A 25,923-nucleotide genomic window follows, 5' to 3' on the forward strand; every position below is an offset into this window, starting at 1 on the left:
ACTGATAATTCAATTTACTCACTCTAAAAAAATTAAACTCCACATTGAGCATATCTATACTAAATGTTATGAAATCCTACATCTAGAATCTGACTTCATTAGAACAGTAATAGAAAATATGCTTTTTAAAAAGTTTTATTTTTTGAAAAGGTAGTACATCCACATAGTACAATTTTCAAAAGTTCTGAAAGGATATACAGTTGTCTCCCTCCCAATTCCTTCCCTCCAGCCACCCACTTCCCCTTCCCTTTCCCAGAGGTAATCAGGGTTCCCAGCTTCTCGTATATCTTTCCAGAGATAGTTTATGCATATATACTCAATTATGTATTCACCATTTGTTCTCCTTTTTACTTACAAATGGTAGCATATTATCCTCAGTATCCTGCACCTTGCTTTTCTAATAATGTATATTGGAGGTCATCCCACATCACTACACAAATGGTGTCCAAGTTCTCTTTATCCATTTTTTTTTTTTTTTGTCTACCTAAAAGGTTGCTGTGCGAACATTCCAGGATTTCAGGAGCCATGTGGAAAGCTTCCAACCTTTTGTTTTCACAAACAGTGCATCACTGAATACCTCTGTGTGTTCATCATTTTGTACATGCATGAGTATATACATTCCTAGAAGTGGAATTGCTGGCTCAAAAGCCATGTACATTTATGGTTTTGATTGCCTTGGAATCACTCCTCATTGAGTAAGAGTTTTTCCTGGACTTGTTGTTTGCTGGAAGTTCATGTAAGGGAAGAAATGGGGCCACATTCTAGGCAGATCAGAGTTTTTCTAACTGGAATTACTTTTGCATTTGGTAGGTTTTTCAGATTTGACTTTCCAGAGTCAGTAAATAGGGGCAGCTGTTGGGTTCTTTACAAGAACACTCCCTTCTCTTTCCCCAGCCCCTGCCAACTGCTCCGCTCATGAGTATAGACTACTTTCTGCAAATATGGCTTGTCTGAGCAATTCCTTGTTGAGGCCCCTGCCTGTCTCTCCTGAGACTCCAAATGGGTCTAGGAAACGTCCCACCTGCCCATGCTCTCTGTTACCATTGTTATGTATCTATTTGGTCTTGCACTCCGCCTAAAACTCGGCTAAGAGTCCTTACCAGTGCTATCTCACATCTGCAGCCTTGACCACTCCTCTCTAGCCTTTGAAATCTCCTTGCACTGGTGCTTGATTTCCTCTGCCTCTGGCAGCCCTCTCATCAGGGTTTCAGCGATCTCCTAATTTTGTCAGATACAGAGATTACACGTCCACTTCTTTTTCTCCTAGTAGCTTTTGGGTGAAGACTGAGGTGGAAAGGAAAAAAGGCTGACTTTACTCCCCATATTTAAACCAGAAGTCAGAACATACTTTTAAAATGTTTAAACTGACAAAACTTTCCTTCAGTGAAGATAACTGCACTGTTGGCTCTCTAATGTGAAATGAGCTTAGACTTCCGGGTATGGCCTTTCCCATGGGCTTTCTTTCCTGTATGTGTTCTCTGATGTACAATAAGATTTGACTTTTGAGTAAAGGCTTTCCCACATTCTGTACACTTATAGGGTTTCTCTCCAGTATGAGTTCTCTGATGTACAGTGAATGTTGATTTTTCTCTGAAGGCTTTGCCACACTCAGTGCACGCATAGGGTTTCTCTCCTGTGTGTGTTCGCTGATGTATTATGAGCTGTGACTTCTGGCTGAAAGCCTTCCAACATACAGGACATTCATAGGGCTTCTCTCCTGTATGGATTCTCTGATGTATAATGAGCTTCGACTTTTCTCTGAAGGCTTTGCCACATTCATTACATTTATAGGGTTTTTCTTCTGTATGCGTTCTTTGATGTATAATGAGATATGATTTCTGGGAAAATGCTTTTTCACATTCATTGCATTCATAGGGCTTCTCTCCTGTATGACCTCTCTGGTGTAGCATGAGATAGGATTTCTGAGAGAATGCTTTCTCACATTCATTACATTCAAAGGGTTTCTCTCCTGAATGAGTTCTTTGATGTACACCAAGGTTTGACTTTTGGGTGAAGGTTTTCCCACACACATCACATTCATAGGGTTTCTCTCCTGTATGAGTTCGCTGATGCACAATGAGGGTTGACTTCTCGTTGAAAGACTTCCCACATTCCGTACATTTATGAGGTTTCTCTCCCGTATGAGTTCTTTGATGTATAATGAGAGTTGACTTATCACTGAAAGTTTTCTTACACTCATTACATTCATGGGGTTTCTTTCCTGTATGAGTACTATGATGTATAATTAGATCAAGCTTCTGTATGAAAGATTCCCCACATTTGGTGCATTCGTAAGTTTTTTCTCCTGTGTGGGTTTTCTGATGGACAATGAGGTTTGACTTCTGAGTGAAGGCTTTTCCACATTCGTTACATTCATAAGGTTTCTCTCCCGTATGAGTCCTGTAATGTATAATGACAGTTGACTTTTCTCTGAAGGCTTTTCCACATTCTGGACACTCAAAGGGTCGCTCTCCTGTATGAGTTCTCAGGTGTATAATGAGCTGAGATTTTTGGCTAAAGGCTTTTCCACATTCTGTACATCCAAAGGGTTTCTCTCCTGTATGAGTTCTCCAATGTACAATGAGGTGTGACTTCTTGCTGAAGGTTTTCCTACATGCAGTACATTCAAAGGGTTTCTCTCCATTTTTAATTCTCTGATGTAGACTAAGACCTTTCTTTTGCCTGAGGGTCTTCCCACACTCTTTATATCCATAGGGTTTTACTCCAGGAGTTGTTTTCTCATACTCAGTATGGAAGAATAATTTTGCACATTCATTATCATGTTTCTTTCCTGCAGAGCTTCTACTAAATAAGTCTAAATTATCTACCATATTATATCCAAATGACTCATATTTATGGGGCCTTTGTATTGAAGCAACAAGGTTTGTACTCAGATGAAGTATATTTCCAAATTCATTATAGTCAAGGCCACTCTTGGTGGTAATTGTTTTCCTGTCAGGGAATCCAACTTGCATCAGATATTTATCTTGGTCATCCTGATGCTGTCTCTCAAACTGTTCATCAACCTGGCAGGCTTCTTCTAGAAAGAAGTACAATAAACCATCTTTATACTTTCACATTATGGAATGGACCTTCTTTAGAAATGCCCTGCCATATGAAAGCTGATACTGATATCTCATTTTATGAGTTCCTGGAGAGAGAATCACAGCCATCAAATCCTGTTCTTTTACTAAACTCCCACCTGCTAGCCTTTTTGTTACCAAAAACAATCTTACCCTAACATCTCAGTCTTTCTTACCTCTACTTTTACATCACTCTGGGGATCTTATCACCCTTTATTTATCATATGAACTCTTAACTGTTCCTGACTTACACTATTTCCACCTAGACAGAAAATACAACACTGTGACTCGTGGACTCAAATCTTACAACAATCCTGAAACCCACATTCTCAGTAAATGAGAGAAATATCTAGAATAATTAGCCTTACAAAAACAAAGAAACCTAAATATCTTTGCCCAATTTGGATTCACCTTTGTATTCATCCAAGTTTGCATTCACAGTTCTTCAACACCACCTTCTGCTTCTGTCTACACTAATTCCACTAAAATCCCATCTATTATTAACTCCAAACCCTTCCTCGTGTTCCATCACCCACATAGCCCAGTCCTCCATATTTTGCTATATTCAGAATCCAGATAACTTTCAAGAAGCAGTTCAGTCTTTTCAAAAAAGCTTAATCTGATCTTCCTCAATGACTTTAACTTTCATTAACTTCTAAAGTAGTCAGTTATCTGTACCACTCATTTAATTTAGACAGTTAAAATTGCAAGGCCTTGCCTTTAATATACCATACTTCATCAATTATAAGATGCATATTATTCCACATTTTAAAACCTCTGAATCCAGATTCACCTTACAATCAATGACATGTCATAAATTAATTGGTGGCAAATTTTATTTCTCAGTGGTGTGTCTTAAAACCAATGGTATCCTGGACAGTAAATACTTTTTGCACATACACTGAATTTTTATTTTTTGTAGTTTAGTTTTCTTCTCACCTTTTCCTAAAATTTTATATGAAAAATTTCAAACATACAGAAAAGTTGAAAGAAGAGTACAATAACTACTCATATTACCACTTAGACTTAATAACAACATTTGAGAGTAATACTGAATTTTAAAAGGGATCATGCAGCTGTGGCTTCTCTTCCTATGACTTCCTTTCTTTCCATAGTAAAGCACTAGTTCTTAACTGAGAGTGAATATCATAATCATAAGAAAAGCTTTTACAAAATACATTTGATGGGACCCAAGCTCCACCAAGGATCTACTGAATCTGGACCTCCTTAGGTGGTTAAGAAGCAACATAGCACATGTGGCTAGGGTCGTAAGTTCTCTAGGCCAGGATCAAATCCTGGATCAGACTTTTACATGTTCTGTGACCTTAGGCATATTAGCTAATCTATTTGCATCTTACTTTCACACCTGGAAAACAGGAATTATAACAGTGCCCACTGAAATGTAATGTTTATGTACAGCACTTCAAATGTTTACTAGAACAACAACTACCACTAATGCAATACAGCTACTACTATTATGATTGAGTCACTACATTACTATAAAAAGAAGTAAGGACTATCTCAGTATATTTAACATGTTCTTGAATTAACTGAAAAAAGAAGGTGTATAAAAATAAGCACAGTAGGCTACCATTTTTCTAAGGAGAAAACAAATATATAAGTATATATTTAAAATAATATAGGCTCATACTATAAAAAACAATGGAAGGATAAATCTTTAAATTTTAATAAATGGTTACCTATGGGGGAAGGAAGAGAGAGAATAGGATGGAGAGGGAAAGAGGCTGGACTTCTTTGAATATACCTTGTTTTCTAGATTTGATTTTATTTTCTAGGTTTGATTTTGGAACCAAGTTAATATTTTGCAAATATTTTATATACTCATAAAGCAAAATTGAAAATAAAAGGATTCCCTAATAGTAATAAATATCCCCTCATCTGTATTTCCTAACAACCATGCTAAAAAGTCTTGATTCTCAATGGCACCAACATGATTACCTCAATTGATTCAACCCGCTATACATATTCAGCAGTCTCAGAATAATACTAACAATATTACCATCAGATGTAAGATTAATAAATTAAAAACCTTTAAGTCCAGAATTTGATTTGGAAATATACATTTGAATACGTGATATATCTTTCTCTTAAAAATCTTTTTTTACATAGTTCCTAGCTATGTCAATGAAAAGGCCTAGAAACAATTCCCTAACATCCAAATTGTGGTCACAAAACATTATTTACCACTAAAAAGAACCAAGGCTCCTTGGAGAAATGGCTGATTCCAGGGCAGAGAAAGGAACTATATAATATGAGCCTGGAACATCTTGTAACAACAGAAAGCAAGGAAGCTACCAAAGACTAGGGACCCAACTTGAAGGGGTTTCCACTGGCCAGAGATAGAGAAGTTTGATTTATAATAAAGATAAGGCAATGGATCAAAACATAAAAGTGTTTAAATCTATAAGTCCATAAATGATATTCCAAAAAGACATACTAGGCTTTGAATGATGCTACAAAACCAACTCATTTTGAAAACTGATAAATAAATGGAAAAATACATGTAACTCATATATAACCAAATACAGTTGACCCTTGAACAATGCAGGGGTTAGGGGCACTGACCCTCTGCACAGTCGAAAATCCAACTGTAACTTATAGTTGGCCCTCCATATAGGTAGTTTCTCCTCCTAGTCTGCGGTCCCACATCCGTGGATTTAACCAACTGCAGATCATCTAGCACTGTACCATTACCATTGAAAAATGCATATAAGTGACTTGCACAGTTCAAACCTGTGTTGTTCAAGGGTCAACTGTAATAGATGGAGGGCAATCCCTCTTTATTGAAGTATTCCAACTAATCAACAAAGAAGGAAAGTTCTTTACAGAAAAATGCCAACTTACAAATGTAGAAGGAATGATAGAAAGTGCACCATTTTTCCAACCATCTTAGTAATAACTGATTCAGGCAAGAATCATCAGTGAACGTTAAAACCACCGGGTAAAAATTTTGGAGGAACAGGATATACACACAGTTAGGCAGTTCCACAAAATGTTAACACAAACAGCTATCACATGGTCTAACAACTCCACTCCTATGTATGTTCTCAAAAGAAATGAAAATGTACATTTCAAAACTTCTACATGAATGTTCATAGCAGCATTATCTATAATACCCAAAAAGTGGAAATAACCTAAATGTCCATCAACAGATGAATGGATAAACAAAATGTGGAATATCCATACAATGAAATATCATTCCACCATAAAAAGGGATGACACATGCTACAATATGGACAAACCTTGAAAACATGCCAAGTGAAAGAAACCAGACATAAAATTCCACATTTTATATGGTTCCATTTATATGAAATGTCAAGAATAGGCAGAACTATAGAGATAGAAAGTAGATTAGTGCTGGCCGGGGGATGGGTGTTGGGGAATGGAGAGTGACTGATAAGGGATAGGAGTTTCTTTGGAGGGTGATGATAATGTTCTAGAATTAGACAGTGGTGATGGTTAGATAGTATATTCTGTGAATATACTAAACATCCTGAGTTTTTGAGTTTCACTTCAAAAGAGTGAATTTTATTGTATGTTAATTATATCTTAATAAAGCTATTGTTAAAGAGAGAATCAAGATGCTTTAGGAGAACAAATCTGATAGGAATGTCTAAACTGGATGGAATCAGGTAACCCAATCTGGAATTAGAGCATTAGTGCCTAGGCCTGTGACTCATGTGGGCCTGGCTTCAGATGAGCAGTGGGAGTTAAGAACGATAGAAGTGGCAGGGCGTGGGGCCGGGGGATTGGCATTTACAAGACAACTTTATACAGGGAAATGGAGCTGTGCAGAAACTTATCGGTCAGCACCAACTTAAGGAGAGTGGTCTGGTGGGTGTAGGATAGGGTAGGGGGTGTCAGCCTTAGGTGTTCATGTCCCTGTCCTCCAACAACCATTCCTGAGATATTCCTCAAAGTCCTTTCACAGGTCCTCACCCCTGACTGACAAGCTGGGACCTCCTGTCCCCATAGCCTGAGTCAATCCCACTTACCTGGAAAGCTCCAAATTGGGATTTTTCCTTCTGGCAGGCATGGCTCTTCTACCTCCAATTTGAGGATGAGATCTGGTTTGGTAACCTGCTGCCCTGCTAATGAGAAATGACAGCGATACCTCCTTGGTCTTCAGAGCCTCTGAGAAAAAGGAAGGTGGAGTTTGGGGCAGTACAAGCGATATATCACTTGACACAATGGTCGTCAAACCAATTCACCTGAGTTTTGAGTTCACAAACACCTTGTCAGGAAAGCAAAGGGGGAAAAGGAACTCTGATCCATGGAATTTAATGACAGACTCTTCAATCAGTTCAGAGGCCTTGCAAGTTTCCATACTTGAGAAAGGAAAGGCGTTCTATCGGACAGAATAATCATAAACAGCAAAATTACCTGAGGAAGCCATTCTTACCCACAGAGACCAGGTTGCTGTAGGTTTCCAGCATCACATCTCTGTACAGGTTCCTCTGTGGAGGGTTCAGGTACTGCCACTCCTCCTGGGTGAAATCCACAGCCACATCCTCAAATGTCATGAGTCCCTATAATTGCACATTCTTTTATTCTAATATGCTTACCACTGGGTGATAAGGATGGAATGAATGTAGGGGAACTTCTGACTGGGTTCCCAGTTCATGATGATAACTTAATACAGGATGCCTATCAAGTTAGTGACCTACTCTGTGGGAAAAAAAATCACAAGTCATGGTAGAGAAACTATTACATTAAATAACAGAATATTTAAGACAATGTGGTATTAGCACAAGGATAGACGGATAGACATATAGTCCAGTAGAACTAAAAAGATAATCCAAATATGTACGGACACCTGAGTTATGATAAAGTTGAAACTGCAAAACAGTGGGGACAGGATGATATTTTCAAGTAAATGTGGATGGGTTACCAGATATCTATATGGGGACAAAAATGACATCTAACCCCCTAACTCTCACTATATACAAAAATCTGCTACAGGTAACTTGTAAATCTAATGTGAAAGGTAACACAATGAAGTGTCTGGAAAATAATATACGAAAATGTTTTCATAAGCTTGGGGTAGGGAAAACATTCAAAAACAAGACATGAAAAGCACTACTCATAAAGGAAAAGACATACATGTTACAAGATTAAAAATACAGCAGCAAAGGCAAGCTATAGATGGGGAGATTATTGGCAGCTTTCATAAGTGATAAAGCGTTCTGATCTGGAACATATAAAATAACCCCTACAAATCAAAAGAAACATACCAACAACGCAGAAAAATAGACAAGATATGTGAATAGATACTTCACTAAAAAGAAAAAATAAACATATGGACATATGTTCTATGAACATAAGAAAATATACCCAACCCTGTTAGCACTCAGGTAAATGAAAATTTAAGCCACATTGAGACACCACTTGGCACCCACCAGAAACATTATAATTATATGACTAAAATGCCATAAGATTGTGTTCAAATGGGAACTCGCACACGCTGTTAGTAGGAATGTTAAAAACTGGTATAACTGCTTGGGAAAACAGTTTGGCATTATTTACTAAAGTTAATGATTTGCAAACACTATGACCCAGAAATTCTACTCTTAGGTGCACACTTTAGAGAAAATCATGCACATGTGCTCTAGAAAACAAGTACAAGGATGTTCACAGAAGCACTATTTCTAATACTAGGTTGTGGGAAAAATCCAAATGTCCCTCAACAATACAATAGGTAAATTGTGGCACAATCTTTCAAAGGAATACTATGTGGTAATGAAAAGGAATGAACTACAGCTGCATATCCAACATAGATGAATGTCACAATTGTACTAATGAGCAAAAGAATCCAGCCCCAAAAGAGCACATACTTCATGATTCTATTTATATACAGTTAGAGAACAGGCAAGCCTAATCCATGATGTCAGAAGTTAGGAGAGTGATTACCTTTGAGGCTGGTATTGATTGAAAGAGGGCATGAAGGGGGATTTAGGTCGTGATTTATGTTATAATCTTCACCTTGACCTGGGGGTGGCTCCACAGTGTGTTCACTTTGTGATAATTCATCAAGCTGTACACTTATAAACTGTACTTCATGTATGTTATAATTAAAGGTACTTTATATCTTTATACTTAAAATTATTTTTGACAAATGCAAAGGCACTTTGATGGAAAATGGGAGTTCCCATTTCAACAAATGATGTTGGAACAATTGGATATCCATATGCCAAAAAATAGAAATAAAAAAAGAACTTCAATCCATACCTCCAACATATATAAAAATTAACTCAAAATGGATCACAAACCTAAATGTAAAATCTAAACCTATAAAATTTTTTAGAAGAAAATATAAGAGAAAATCTTTTTAACCTTAGGTTTGCCAAGTATTTCTTTGATGTGACACCAAAACTCAAAAGATACTGTTAAAAGAATAAAAAGCCATGGAACGGGAGAAAATATTTACAAATCATATACCTGACAAAGAAGTTGTATTGAGAATACATAAGAACTAGAACTCTCAAAATTGAAAAAAAAAAAAGGCAAAAGAGACATACTTTACCAAAGATATATAAATGGGAAATAAGCACATACAAAGATGCTCAACATCATTAACCATGAAGAAACTACAAATCAAAACCACAATGAGCTACCACTACATACGTATTAGAATGGGAAAAGAAACTGACAATGCCAAGTGCTGGTGATGTGGAACAACTGGAAGTCTCATTTATCATAGATAGGGATGCAAATGGAACAGCCACTTTGGAACAGTTTTCTAGTTTCTTATGAAGTTAAGCATATACTCCCATAGGACCTGCAATCCCACTCACAGGTATATTTACCCAAGTGGAAGGAAAACTTATGTAAACCCAAAAACCTGTACATGAACATTTATATAGCAGGTATATTTGTAATCACCAAAATACGGAAACAACCCAAATGTTTTTCAACCAGTGAGTGAAAAACAAACTGTAATCTATACAATGTAATACTAAACAATAAAACTGAAAGAACTAATCATACATGCAACAACATGGGTGAATCTCAAATGTATTATGCTAAGTGAAAGAAGCCAGACTCAACAAGCTACATACTGTATTATTCCATTTATATAACATGGGAAAGGCAAAACTGTAGAGACCAAAAATATATCAGTGATTACGAGGGGCCAGGGTGCGGCAAGGGGTTGACTACAAAGGGGAAATACAGTTGACCCTTGACAACACAGATTGACAATCTGACAACACAGATTTGAACTACATGGGTCCACTTATATGCAGATTTCTTTCAATAAATATATTGGAAAAATTTTTGGAGATTTGCAACAATTTGAAAAAACTCACAGATGAGTTGCATAGCCTAGAAATATTGAAAATATTAAGAAAAATTTAGGAATGTCATGAAAGCATAAAATATACGTAGATACTATTCTATCCTTACATAGGCATATGGTGATATTTATATAAAATTAATAATGTGTTAGTTTTCCTACTATTTTATAACTTTGCTTTCAAAGAATTTTATTACCGTACAGTATGCTGTTCTCTCTCATAATTGGAGAAACTGCTTATCAGCCTATCATCACAGGTAACTGGGTTTTTAAAAAATGTAACAATGTTCCCAATACTGTATTATGAATATGACTGTAATATTGTATGCCATAAAATTATATAACGATTCATTCATTAGTGTATAGGCTAAGCTACCATGAAGCAATCATATCGACTACACTATGCTACCATAAAGCAATCATATTGCTGCTTCTTCATTATCAATGTATGAATCATTATAACTGTAAATAAATATGAATTTCTTTTTCACATTATCTTTTCATTGTTGATGTCCTGTTAATAATCTGTATAACATCTACAGTATTTTGTATCATATAAAACAATATTAATGTAGGTACTGACAGACGTGATTCATCTTGTAAACAGACGACGCAAACTTAAGTATCGACAAATACAGTGCAGTACTGAACATGTATTTTCTCTTCCTTATGATTTTCTTAATGACATTTCCTTTTCTCTAGCTTACTTCATTGTAAGAATACAGTATTTAATACATATAACATACAAAATATGTGTTAATAGACTGTTTATGTTATTGGTAAAGCTTTTGGTCAACACTAGGCTATTAGCAGTTAAATTTTGGCGGAGTCCAAAGTTATACGTAAATTTTCAACTGTGCAGGGAGCTGGAACCACTAACCCCCGAGTTGTCCAAGCGTCAACTGTATTGGGAGGTGATAGAACTGTTCTACATCTTCATTGTGGCAGTGTCAAAACTTGCAGCGTTTGCCAAAAGATGCAGAACTGTACACCGAAGGCCTATTTTACTGTATACAGATTATACCTTAACTTTTTATTAAAAAAATTAAGGATCCTCCAGGTAATTTAGAATAACTTCACCTGTTAAAGGTGAAGTAGTTAAATCCAAATCTCTTCACATATCCCCCAAAAAACTATACAGATCAATATGAAGAACAAATAAAACTATACATAACCTATACCTTCAGTATAACTTATAATAGAAAATAGAGAGTACTATACACATTTCTAATTATCTATAATTGAAAAACAAATACCAAATTCTAGCTCAGCTGGCTTTCAAATTACTGCCACAAACCTTTCTGGAGTGTGAGAAGGGTATGAAGAAAACAGTCAAGAGAACAGAGAGGGGAGCAGAGAACCTAAGAATGAGCTGAAATCAAAGCTTAGAAAGAGAAAATCTACCATAAGTATAAAAACCCTGAAAAATGGGCTAGATCAATCACAGCACCAGCTATAAGAAAGGTATATGGGACCCAAGGTGGCAGTCACAAAAAAGCATCGCCTCCAAGGGAGCAGATGATAAAAAGGAATGAGGAAGAACCATGTGGAGATTGGGTTGTAAAGGGGAAAAGCTAGAGGGGGAAATTGAAGGTCATGTGAGACAAAAAATGACCTAAACAAACTAAAACAAGTCAGAGCACACACAAGTGGCCCCTCCACAGTGCCAAAAGAAAAGTCTCCATTAAGGGAACTGCAGTTTGCCTCACTGACAAAAGAGGGGGCTCTTGAGCCAAGAATCGTGCAAGTCACCACAACCTCCAACACTGTCCTTAAATAGATGAAAACAGTGTGCATCCATTCAAAGCTTCTTTGAGAACAATAGAAAATGAGAAAATATTTCAGGTGATAAGAAATTCACCCCACAATGGCATTAGCAAAATGACAGAGTAGGCAGCTCCCAGCCCTTAGCTTCTCTCCCACTACCACCCCAAAAATAAAAATTAAAAAACAAGAAGAAAAGTGTCACAACCAACTTTGTCAAAACTCTGGAAAACAAAGGTTTGCAGTAACCACATGGAATCAAGAAAAAGGCAACTTAAAAGACATCAGGAAAACTTCATGGCATCTTTACTTGTCCCTCTCCTAAAGGACAGCAGTCTTGAAGCAGCAGCAGCCAATGTTCCCCATGTGGGACCCCCAACCCCTAATTCTGAAGGAAGCAGAGCAGACCTTATTCACAAATTAGTGTGTGTCTGTTCTAACCTGTCTGGGGCTACCAGACAGACTGATGCAAGGTGCTCCTCTCTGTTTCACCTAACTCTGAACTCAGGCCAGAAAGCAGTAGGCGTTGCTCTTAAAGGCTGCAAGGCAAACTAACAACCCAGAGATGCCTGGGGCAAAAGATTACAGTCCAGACAGACAACAGACTGCCTAAGGCCTGAAAGGAAATACTGGGGGAGATTCTTTGGGAAATTAGGACATTCAAAAGCACCCATGTACAAGGGAATGTAGAAAGCCACACATATGCCCAGGATAAGACTCATGCTCACAAGAGACCTTAGAAGACTCTAACTGCTCTAATTCTTCCTAAGCATAGAAAAATGAAAAGCTTCCAAATTTGTACAAGAACTGAGTATAAATTTGACACATAAACTCATTTAAGGTTGTACAAAATAGGAAAATGCAGACTAATCTCATTTATGAACAACAGTGCAAAAAATCCTAAATAAAATACAGTTAACCCTTGAACAACATGGGGCTTAATCTACGTATAACTTATAGTCAGCCCTCCATATCAGTGGTTTTCCACATCTGTGGATTTTAGCACAGACCAAACATGGACTGTGTAGTACTGCAGTATTTACTATTGAAAATCATCCACATATAAGTGGACCCAAACAGTTCAAACCCATGTTGTCCAAGGGTCAACTGTATAAGCAAAAAGAATAGATCCACATTAAGACAATAATACATCATGACCAATTAAAATTTATTCCAGGCATACAATGATAGTTCAATATTAGAAGGTTCATTAACATAAATCACCATTAAACAGACCTAAAGAGAAAACTTACATGATTAAGATAATTAATATAAGAAATGCTGATACAAAAATATTGAAACAGAATTCAATACCCAATCCCGATTTAAAAAAAAAAAACCAGTAAAGATTAGAATAAATGGTAATTTCCTTAAAATAACCAGATAGGAAGGAAGGAAGGGAGGGAGGGAGGGAGGGAGGAAGGAAGGAAGGAAGGAAGGAAGAAAGGAAGGAAGGAAGGAAGGAAGGAAGGAAGGAAGGAAGGGAGGAAGGAAGAGCAGAAGTATGTTTTGCATAGGGGCTTTGAGTCACCATGAATAGCGTAACGATGTAATTTTAGGTGGGGACTGGCCACACCAGAAAGATCGACCACATGATTTAGGGTGGGGGCTTTGGGTCACTCCCAGAGGGGCTGGAGACAGACAGCAGCCACATGGACAATCATGCTTATAAAATGAAGCCCTAATTAAAAACTCTGGGGGACTTCCCAGATGGTCCAATGGCTAAGACTCCGTGCTCCCAAAGCAGGGGACCCAGGTTCGATCCCTGGTGTGGGAACTAGATCCCACATGCCACAACTAAAGATCCTGCAGGCTGCAACTAAAAGATCCTGCATGCGGCAGTGAAGATCCCAAGTTCCACAACTAAGACCCGGCTCGGCCAAAATAAATAAATAAATAAATATTTACCAAAAAAAAAAAAAAACTCTGAACACCGAGGCTCACAAGAGCTTCCCTGGTTGACAGAACTCCATGTGTACTATCACACATCAATGCCAACCACACAAAGTCATGCACCCTGACTCCATGGGGAGAGAAAAATGGAAGCTCCATGTTTGGTACTTTCTAGGGCTCTGCTCTATGTACTTCTTCCCTTGGCAGGTTCCAATCTGTATCCTTTCCCTGTAACAAGCCATAACCATGAGTATAACAGCTTTCAGTGAGTTCTGTGAGTCCCTCCAGTGAACTGTCAAACCTAAGGGTGACCTTGGGGACCCCCAAACTTGTAATTGGTGTCAGAAGTGAGGGTGGTCTCTTATCGGGACAGTTCCCTCTAACTTCAGAGTTGTCCAACTCTTCATAGATAGAATGATAGAAAGTCACAAACATGTAGTTATCCCTAAGTTAATTTATAAATTTAATCTGATCCTAATTTAAAAAACAAGCTTTTTAATGGTACTAAACAAGGTAGTACTAAAGATCATATCAAAAAATAAATGTGCAACAATAGCTAGAAAAAGTCTGGAAAAGAGAAACTGTGAGGAAGGGAGTAGCCCTACCAGATACCAGAACATACTCTGATACAGGCATTCTCTCAAAGCACAGGGTGAAAGACCCACTTTTTAATAAATGGTGCTGGGTCAACTGGAGAGCAATTTGGGAAAGGCTAAATTGGATCCATACCTCATTACATACACAAGTATAAACACCAAATGGATCAGGAGCTAAATGTAAAAAACTGAAACCAAACAAAGTACTAGAAGAAGGCATGGGTGAATGTCCATATAACCTGAATGGAGGGAAAGACTTTCTAACTATGAATAAAAATTCAGATGTAATAAAAGATTAATAAATACAACCACAAAAATATAAAAACACTTTGGCAAGTCCAAACACATAAGTCCAAAGACAAATGACAAACCAGGGGGGAAATCTGTTGCAACATATATCACAAGTAAAGATTGCTGTAACATATATCACAGATAAAGATTAATATCCTTAATATATAAAGAACTCTTAAAAATCAAAGGGAAACGAAGAACAAATACATGATAGAAAATTAGACAAAAAACATAAGACAATTAACAAGAGATATAAAAATGGCTCTTATAGATATTTTATTTATTTTTTGGCTGCACTGCGAGCTTGCAGGATCTTAGTTCCCCAACTAGGAGCTGAACCTGGGGCCATGGCAGTGAAAGCGCCGAGTCCTAACCACTGGATCGCCAGGGAACTCCCATAAATGGCTCTTAAATATATGAAATTACATTCAACTTTACTCATAATAATAGTAATGCTAATTAAAACTATACAGAGATATCATTTCTTCCCTAGCAGATTGGAAAAACTTAAAAGCCAGACAATATTCTCTGTTGGTACAGCCATAGAGAAACAGGTACTATCATACATTGTTGGTGGGAATGTTAAACAGTACAACCCTTATGGAAGGGAATTTAGCAATATCTAATAAATTGTGTTTACCCTTTGACCCATCAACGCCACTTGTAGGAATTTACATAGAAGATATACTTGCACAAAAAGGAAACAACTTATGCACAGTATATTTCATTTCAGCATTATTCTTAATTGCAAAATACTGAAACAACCAAAATTCACATGTATATAGGAGAATGGTTGAACAAACTGGTACATCCACTAATAGAATACTATGCAGCTATAAAAATGAACAAGTCACAGAAACAGAACAATCCAAAGTTCGTATGAAATCACAAAAGACCCTGAATAGACAAAGCAATCTTGAGAAAGGACAACAAAGCTGGCGGCATCACATGCCCTAATTTCAAACTATATTACAAAGCTGTAGTAATCAAAATAGTATGGTACTTGCATAAAAACAGAACATAGATCAATGGAACAGAACAGAAGGCCCAGAAATAATCCCATGCATAAATGGTCAATTAATTTATGACAAAGGAGCCAAGACTATACAATAGGGAAAAGACAGCCTCTTTAATAAATTCTAAAATAAACTGTGTTGGGAAAACTGGACAGCCACATGCAAAAGAATGAAACTGGAGCACTATCTTATACTACGTGCAAAAATTAACTCAAAATGGATTAAAGACTTGAACATAAGACCCAAAACCATAAAATTCCTAGAATAAAACATAGGTAGTAAGCTCCTTGACACTGGTCTCGGTAATGATTTTTTTGGATATGACACCAAAAGCAAGGCAACGAAAGCAAAACTCAACAAATAGGACTACATAAAAAATAAAGAGCTTCAGTACAGCAAAGGAATCCATCAACAAAATGAAAAGGCAACCTACCAGACAGGAGAAAACATCTGCAAATCATATAACTGAAAAGGGGTTAATATCCAAAATATATAAAGAACTCACACAACTCAGTATCAAAAAAACAAACAACCCAATTAAAAAATAAGCAGAGGACCTGAGTAGACATTTTTCCAAAGAATACATACAGATGGCCAACAGGCACATTAAAAGATGCACTAATCATCAGAGAAATGCAAATCAAAACTACAATGAGCTATCATCTCACACCTGTCAGAATGGCCATTATAAGAGACAAGCAATAGCAAGTGTCAGCAAGGATGTGGGGAAAAGGGAATCCTTGTGCACTGTTAGTGAGAACGTAAATTGGTGCAGCCATTAGGGAAAACAGTATAGAGGTTCTTCAAAAAATTAAAAATAGAATTACCATATGATCCAGCAATTCCACTTCTGGGTATTTATTCAAAAGGAAACAAAAACACTGACTGGAAAAGATATATGCACCTCCATGTTCACTGCAGCATTATTTACAATAGCCAAGACATGGACTCAACCTAAGTGTCCATGGATGGATCAATGTATTAAGAAAATGTGATACATACAAACACACATACACACACACACACACACACACACACACACAATGGAATATTATTCAGTCATAAAAAAGAAGGAAATCTTTACATTTGTGACAACATGGATGGATCTTTAGGGCATTATGCTAAGTGAAATAAGTCAGAGAAAGATAAACACCATATGATCTCACTTATATGTGGAATCTAAAAACAAACAAACAAACAAACAAAAGAACCTTCATAGATACAAAGAACAGATTGGTGGTTGCCAGAGCCAGGTGGTGGGGAGGGGGGTAGACAAAATAGGTAAAGGGGGTCAAAAGGTACAAACTTCCAGTTATAAAATAAATAAGTCCTGGGGATGTAATGCACAGCATGGTGACTACAGTTAATAATACTGTATCGTATATATAAAAGTTGCTAACAGAATAAATCTTAAAAGTTCTCATCATAAAAAAAAAAAAAAGTTCTCATCATAAGAAAAAAACGTGTAACTGTGTGATGATGGATGTTAACTAGACTTATTGTGGTGATCATTTTGCAATATACACAAATATCAAATCATTGTGTTGTACACCTGAAGCTAATATAATGTCATATGTCAATTATATCTCAATTAAAATAAAATAAATGAGGACAATATTTGTAAACATACATGGAGGAATTCCTAGGTTATATTGCTAAGGGAAAAAAGCAAAGTGCAAAAGACTATAAATAAAGTATACTACCTTTTTGAGTAAGAAGGAAGGGGAAATTTTTAAAATATACCTTTATCTGCTTCTTTTAAAAAGAAACACTATAAGCATAAATCAGAAGCTAACAAGATTGGTTATCTCCAAGGTAGAGTGAGAATAGGGTAGAAGGTACAGGGGAGAGGTGACAACTATGTGTATATATTTCTGTATAGTTTTGTCTCTTCAAATCATATTAACATTTTACATATAAAGAATAAAATTAAATCAACAAAAATGGAAAGAAAGAAAATCTAAAATGGAATACCAACAGAAAAAAATGAACCTAACTGTATACCAAATAAATAACATAAGCACACTAGTTAGGAAAAAAAAAAAAACAAAAGGAAAAATTAATTCAAGTAACTTCTAAACAGAGTACTTTGATTACATATCCTCAGTACAAAAGGCATGCAAACAAATCATGTACTGTACTCAATAGGTTGATTTTTCACAGATGTGGGTGCAGGAATTCTGATTCTACTTTCTGTATATTGTAAGACTGAGCAAATGAGTCAATATATTGATGCTAGGATCCAGTGCTCTCACTGTTGGTGAAGGCAGATGCAAATATGGAATGAGAGAAGTCTAAGAAGATTCCTGGGATATTGTATGAATTCAAGGTATGTGTGTGTGTATATACAGACACACACATACATACACAGTCATATAAACAGAGACACACACACAGAGTTCACTGAAAGGGCCTAGAAGTAATGATGCCCAGCAGCAATGAGCACACCCAGCACCCAGATTTTGATTTCTATAAATAATTATTTACTAACAGGAACCAGTGCTCCTTGAAGAAATGGCTGATTCTAGGCCTGGGGTAGGGAAAGTAAAAGATGGAGGCTGGAACATCTTATTATGTCGAAACTAAGGAAGTGCTCAGAAAATTATCAGGATGTGACAAAAGGACACAAAAGCCAGCTTAAAGGGGCTCCCACTGGATAACTCAGGGACAAGTGAGCAGCAAAATAAACAGTGACAGTAATGGATTATAATCCACTGAAAAAAATTAAAATCCATAAAAATAAAAATTCTGTATTACCGATGTAAATAAATAAATAAGAAGAGGAAGCCCCACCTGCTAACACCATCACTTACCTTGGGCATTAGGATACCAACATGTGAATTTTGGGGGCACACAAACATCCAGACCATAGCAAAGGTCAACAAACAAAAATCAATCATATTTCTATATACTGGCAATGAATACTCACAATTGAAATTTTAAAAACAAAACCATTTACAATGGCTTAAAAAATGAAACATGCCATGTTGTTATGGAGTGAACTGTGTCCCCCCCTAAAATTCTTAAGTTGATGCCCAAACCCCCAATGTGACTGTATTTGGAGATGGGGCCTTTAAGAAGGTAATTAAGGTTAAATGAAGCCATAAGAGTGGGGCCTAATCCAACAGGACTGGTGTCCTTCTAAAAATAAGAAGAAACACCAGAGCTCCTTCTCACTCTGCAGATGCACAAAGGAAAGACTGTGTGAGGACAGTGAAAAGGCAGCCGTCTACAAGGAAGAAAGTTCTCACCAGAAACCAACCCTGATCTGGGACTTCCAGCCTCCAGAACTGTGAGAAAATAAAATTCTGTTGTTTAAGCTAGTCAGTCTGTGGCGTTTTATGGCAGCCTGAGCAGACTAATACACAATGTATATGCTCTGTATGTTGAAAATTACAAAATGTTGATGAAATCAATAAAAGATCTAAATAAATGGAGAGACATACTGTGTTCATGGACTGGAAGACACAACATAATAAAGATGTCAATTCTCCCCAAACTGATCTATAGGTTTAACTCAATTCCTATCAAAGTCCTAGCAAGGGGACTTCCCTGATGGCGCAGAGGTTAAGAATCAGCCTGCCAATGCAGGGGACACGGGTTCAAGCCCTGGTCCAGGAAGATCTCACATGCCGCGGAGCAACTAAGCCTGTGTGCCACAACTACTGAGCCCACGTGCCACAACTACTGAAGCCAGTACACCCTAGAGCCCGTGCACTGCAACTACTGAGCCCACGTGCTGCAACTACTGAAGCCCACACGCCTAGAGCCTGTGCTCCACAACAAGAGAAGCCACCGCAATGAGAAGCCCGCACACCACAACAGAGAGTAGCCCCTGCTCGCCACAACTAGAGAAAGCCCGTGCAACGAAGACCCAACACAGCCAAAAAAAAGTAATTAAATTATTCTAAAATTGATATATAATGACAAAGGCAAAGAAACAAGAATAGTCAAAAATTTTTGAAAAAGTAGAATAAAGTTGGAGAAGTCATACTACCTGATTTCAAGACTTACCATAAAGCTGCAGTAATGAAGACAGTGTGGTAATGGCAGAGGGTTAGATACACAGATCAACAGAACAGAAGAGAGTGGAGAAATAGACCCCACAAATATGGCCAACTGATTTTTGACAAACCATAAAATCAATTCAATGGAGAAAAGATGGTCCTTTCAACAAATGGGGTTAGAACAAATAGAAATCCATTTGCAAAATTATGAACCACGACCTAATCCTTACACCTTACATAAAAATTAATGGAAAATGGATCTTAGGTCTAAATGTAAACCTAAAACTGTAAAACTTATAGAATAGGAGAAAATCTTCATGACCTAGGGTGATATTGTGATTTATAATAAGAAATATATTTTTGGTCTTAGCACCCAATTTCTGGCAGAAAGAGTTCCTGAAACCCTTGGAGTTTCTTAAGTGAGGAAAGCAATAAAGGTGTCTTTTGTTATGTTAATGAGATGACTTTGGGACCCCCCACCTAAGGAGGGGGAGCTGGTTGACAGGAGAACCAACCACGTTATTAGAAGGTTGGAACTTTTAGTCCCGCCCCCCAACCTCGGGGAAGGGGAGAGGGGCCGGAAGTTGAATCAAAAGCCAATTGCCAAATAAATAAATAAATAACAACAACGCCAATGAGTTAATCATGCCTATGTAATGAAGTCTCCATAAAAACCCAAAAGGACTGGGTTCAGAGAGCTTCTGAATTGGTAGACACATGGAGGTGCTAGGAGAGTGACACACCTGGACCTAGAGAGGGTATGGAAGCTCCACACTTCTTCCCATATACTTTGCCCTTACACATCTCTTCCATCTGCATGTTCATCTGTATCCTTTACCATATCCTTTAATAAACTGGGGAACGTGTTTCCCTGAGTTCTGTGAGACACTCTAGCAAATTAGTCGAACTCAAAGAGGGGGTCGCTGGAAGCTCCAATCAACAGCTGGTTGGTCAGAAGCACAAGTGATAAGCACTGGGCTTCTGACTGGCATCTTAAGTTGGGAGGTGGGGGCAGTCTTGTGGAACTGAGCTCTTAACCTGTGGGATCTGACACAATCTCCAGGTAGATAGTATCAGAATTAAGTTGTAGAACACCCAGCTGGTGTCAGAGAGAATTGCTTGTTCTGGGGGGAAACCTCCACACATTTGGTGACCAGAAGTATCAGAAGTGAAGCGTTCTGTGTGAGAGTAAAGAAAGATTCACAGGAGTGACACAGTATGAAAGAACTGGGTTTTTCTCTACATAGGAGGTAGAAGACTAGAGGTTTTCCATTTCACCTAGTGTTAGGCAAAGAGTTCTTAGACCTGACACCAAAAGCACAACCCATAAAGGAAATGGTTTATAAATTGGACATTTTCAAAGTTAAAAATTCTTGCTCTGTGAACAACACTATTAAATGAAAAGACAAGCTACACACTTGGAGAAAATATTTACAAACCATGGATCTGACACAGGACTTGTACACAGAATATATAAAGAACTCTCAAAACTCAGTAGTGATTGGGCTTCCCTGGTGGCGCAGAGGTTAAGAATCCGCCTGCCAGGGGGCTTCCCTGGTGGCGCAGTGGTTGAGAATCTGCCTGCCAATGCAGGGGACACGGGTTCGAGCCCTGGTCTGGGAAGATCCCACATGCCGCGGAGCGACTAGGCCCGTGAGCCACAACTACTGAGCCTGCGTGTCTGGAGCCTGTGCTCCGCAACAAGAAAGGCCGCGACAGTGAGAGGCCCATGCACCGCGATGAAGAGTGGCCCCCGTTTGCCGCAACTAGAGAAAGCCCTCGCACAGAAACTAAGACCCAACACAGCCAAAAATTAATTAATTAATTAATTAATTAAAAAAAAAAAGAATCCGCCTGCCAATGCAGGGGACACGGGTTCGAGCCCTGGTCTGGGAAGATCCCACATGCCCGGAGCAACTAAGCCCGTGTGCCACAACTACTGAGCCTGTGTTCTAGAGCCCTCGAGCCACAACTACTGAGCCCACGTGCCACAACTACTAAAGCCCGCGCACCTAGAGCCTGTGCTCTGCAACAAGAGAACCACTGCAATGAGAAGCCCGCACACTGCAACAAAGAGTAGCCCCCGCTCACCACAACTAGAGAAAGCCTGCCCACAGCAACGAAGACCCAACGCAGCCAAAAATAAATAAATTAAATAATTTTTAAAAAACCTCAATAGTGATAAAACAAACAATCCAATTTAAAAATGGGCAGAAGACCTGATTGGACACTTCACCAAAGAGGATATGTAAAAAGTAAATAAGCATATATAAAGATATTCAACATCATTGGCCATTAGGGCAATGCAAATTAAAGCCATCATGAGATAACACTACACACTAGAATGACTAAAATTAAAAACGCAGTTGACCCTTGGACAACATGGGTTTGAGCTGCATGGGTCCACTTATACGTGGATTTTTTTCAATAAATGCATACTACAGTACTACACGATCTGCAAGTTAGTTGGAAACACACATACAGAGGGCCGATTGTAGGTAGATTTTGAACTACTGGGGGAGTCAGTGCCCCTAACCCCAGCGTTGTTCAAGTGTCAACTGTACTGACAATACCAAGTGCTGGCAAAAATGTGAAGCAATTGGAATTCTTATACATTACTGGTGGAAATGAAAAATAATTCAACCATCCTAGAAAACAATTTGGCAGATTCCTAAAAAGTTAAGCCATACACTTACCATATGACCCAGCAATCCAATATTTACTCTAGAGAAATGAAAACATATGTTCACACAAAAACCTGTGTATGAATGTTTAAAGTAGCTCTACTCACAACTGCCAAAAACTGAAAATAATTCAAATGTCTTTCAACAGGAGAATGGATAAATAAGCTGTGGTACATCTACATCATGGAATGCCACTCAGCAATAAAAAGGAAAGAACTATGGACACACACAACTTGGCTGAATCTCCAGGGAATCATACTGAGTGAAAAAAAAAATCCAATCTCAAAAGGTTACAGACTATGTGATTTGAATTATATCACATTCTTGAAATGACAAAATTCTAGAAATGGAGAACAGATCAGTAATTGCTAGAAGTCTAGGCATAGGGTGAGGGGGGGAAATGGATGGATGTGGCTATAAAAGGGTAACATAAGGGATCCTTGTGGTGATGGAACTGTGTCTTAACCATATCAATGTGAATATCCTGGTTGTGACATTGTGCTATAACTTTGCAAGATGCTACCATTGATGCAAACTGGGCAACGGATACATGAGATCTCTCCGTATTATTTTTACAACTGCATGTCAATCAACTGTTGCAAAAGAAAGTTTAATTTGAAAAAAGGAAAGCTATATACTGTATGATACCATTTATATGACATTCTTGAAGAGATAAAACTCTAGTGACACAGAACAGGTCTGTGGTTGCCTGAGGTTACAGGGAGGGGAGGATATGACTAAAAGGGGTTGCATGAGGCAGTTTTTTGGCGGTATGAAACTATTCTCTATCCCACAGATTAGTTATAACAATCTACATAGGTGTTAACATTTATCGACCTGGACAACAAAATCAATTTTACTGTACACTAATTTTAAAAATAAAAAAAATTTAAGTGAAAGAAAAAAGATGGTGGGCTGTGGGTGCCTACAGGACTTTGTCTCTGGCCAAATGAGAATCAGAAGTCCAACTGAGAAAATTACTTCAGCAAAATCATTTGGAAGACAAACAAATTCCCTAAGATATTTCATTCCCAAATTACATCTAGATATTATGTCTCCAGCTCACTGAAGAATGCTATAAGGAATATCTGCAGGAAACCAGAGGCTGCATTTATCATTAGGCTGTGACTGAAGACAATTCCACCATCCACACGAAGATTCAGCAAAGAAACGCCTTGAAAGGCAATTGCAGGAAACCTTTACTTCCCTGAGGGCTTGATGTGTTCTCTCTTTGATGAGTAAAGTGAGCCAGATTACCTCTGGCTGCCAGAGGCGCAAAGAGAAATTTGCAACTCAACTAATATTGTACTGCGTAACTGTCTGTTGCCCTAAGTCATTTGTCTACATTCTAATCTGGCCTTGCTGCTGTCTCATTTTCCCTGATTCTAATGCTTATTTATAAATAATTTTCTCTTTTATGTCTGAGATTCCTACATCGCTCATCACATTCATGGTAAAATAAAAGAAGGAACAGACAATATCCTTACCTGGGGTTTGGCCATTTCCTGCTCTTCTTGGGAAAAGACAGAGATGTGTGAAGCCTGAGCTAAAAGAGTGGAGAAGTGGAGAGCATATGAGAGACCCCATCAGGCTTCCAGTGCCCAGAATTATCTGCCTAGAAATCCCCTCACATGAAGCTGCTCTGTGGAAGTTTGGGCGACCATGTGGTTTTAACAACCACTTGTGTATTCTTGAGTCTTTTCCTCATGTGAACATCTAACACAAAAGGTTTTCTTCTATATATACTTGTGTACTGACTCAGAAATTGTATTTCTAGGTATTTTCCTTAATGAAATAATGTATCATAATTTCTCTGTAAGTACCTTCATCTCAGCATTGACTTTAACAATGCCAAACTTAAACGATCCTCTATGACCCATGATATGGGATTAATAAGGAAATACAAGGGATTAAATTCTATGTAGCTACTGAAAATAATGTTGTATGGTACTGTACACTTATTATCTGTGTATTTTCTGTACATATATCTAAATTACAAGTTTTTTTAATGTTACAGAATAAATCTTTAAGCTGAATGGCAGTAACTTCTAAATGAAAGAAAAGGCAGGTTATCAAACTTCAGGAACGCATTTTAAAACCATACGTTAAATGTTTAAAAATGCATATCCCTTATACACACTAAAAAGTGTCTAAAGAATGAACATTTAAACAGAGGGGGCTAAAATTAGTTCTTTTTTATTTTCTTCTCTATTTTCTAATCAATCTATAATGCAAATGTGTTACGTGTTAAATGCCAAAAAAAAACCCCACTGAACTTTAACACTATTATTCCCAGGCGTTTTAAGCCCGACCCCCCCGCCCCGCCAGACCCCACAACACCAGACCCTGCCCACGCCTCCCAAGCCCCAGGCTCTGCGCGAGGCCCCTAATCAGGTGAGTTCTCAGGTGCCTCTTCTTGCTTCTCCTCACCTCACTGGGGACGTCTTGCCCAGGAGCCAGAAGGAAGCCTTCGGGTGCAGATTCACTTCAGCTGGAGCATTCACACAAGGCCCCTACCTCGGGGCTCGGGCAAGGGGAGAGGAACAGAGGGAGAGGCGGGGGCGCCTAAGGAGGAGCTTGAGGGGTGCGTATGAACCCTTAGCGCAGGTCACTGTGCTGGAAAATGTGCAAAAGTCAACGTTTAATATGCCCCATTCAACCCCGACTAGCCCCATAACTTTGTCTACCACTGAGCCCACAAACCCTCATTCGCTGACCTCTCGGTCCACCCCACAACCTCCCACATCAGTGACGCCCCAAAACCCGCTTCATTCGTCCCCCAGAACTCCCCATCACTCAGCCCATCACCCCTACCACTCGCCCCCTCAACCTCTCTCTCGACACAGATTTTGTGCTCGCTGCAGAGGAGACCGTTACGAAAACTGGCCCCGAGAAGCACTTCCGCTTTGGGACCAACTCTGGCTCCGCAGCCCAGAGGGCTGTAGCGGCCGGGTGTGCGCACGCTCAGTGGGGGCTTTGAGCCCGCGTACACCAATAGTCAACACGGAGCCCCCTCCCGCCTGCCGGACGCGAATGCGACGGGGCTGCGGCGCAGGCGCAGAGGGGAGATGGCCGCTCCGGTGACGTCACTGCTCTGAAACGATGGCCGCGCCCACTGCGTCTTTTCCCTTCGAGGGTGGCAGTGTAGAACAGGTGCTTACGTTGATCTGCGGAGGCCGTCATTCCTAAGACTCCAAAGATCGGTTTCCTTATGGAGGGAGGGGAAGGGCCCAATTAAGGAGAATGCTAGCAGGCGGGAATTTCATGTCTTGAG

General features: G+C 38.5%; 1 protein-coding gene across 5 annotated transcripts; it reads right to left on the reverse strand.

Moving 5' to 3' along the window:
- Window positions 1-463: 463 nt before the first annotated feature.
- On the reverse strand, window positions 464-25,616 carry LOC118889172 (zinc finger protein 182). Of its 5 annotated transcripts, none has more exons than XM_036840913.1 (6): window positions 25,480-25,616; window positions 25,080-25,265; window positions 24,137-24,195; window positions 7,507-7,633; window positions 7,100-7,195; window positions 464-3,040 (listed from the first exon to the last, which is right to left on the reverse strand). In XM_036840913.1, exons 3-6 carry the CDS (start codon window positions 24,149-24,151, stop codon window positions 1,410-1,412), a joined length of 1,869 nt encoding a protein of 622 aa, XP_036696808.1. In that variant the 5' UTR covers window positions 24,152-24,195; window positions 25,080-25,265; window positions 25,480-25,616; the 3' UTR covers window positions 464-1,409. The 5 variants fall into 5 exon arrangements, with proteins under 5 accessions (XP_036696808.1, XP_036696811.1, XP_036696810.1 ...); XM_036840916.1 differs by having other exon boundaries at window positions 7,100-7,192; window positions 25,464-25,616; XM_036840915.1 differs by having other exon boundaries at window positions 25,464-25,616.
- Between the last annotated feature and the right edge of the window lie 307 nt (window positions 25,617-25,923).

Source organism: Balaenoptera musculus, chromosome X, assembly GCF_009873245.2.
Source record: "Balaenoptera musculus isolate JJ_BM4_2016_0621 chromosome X, mBalMus1.pri.v3, whole genome shotgun sequence".
Taxonomy (NCBI): Eukaryota; Metazoa; Chordata; class Mammalia; order Artiodactyla; family Balaenopteridae; genus Balaenoptera; species Balaenoptera musculus.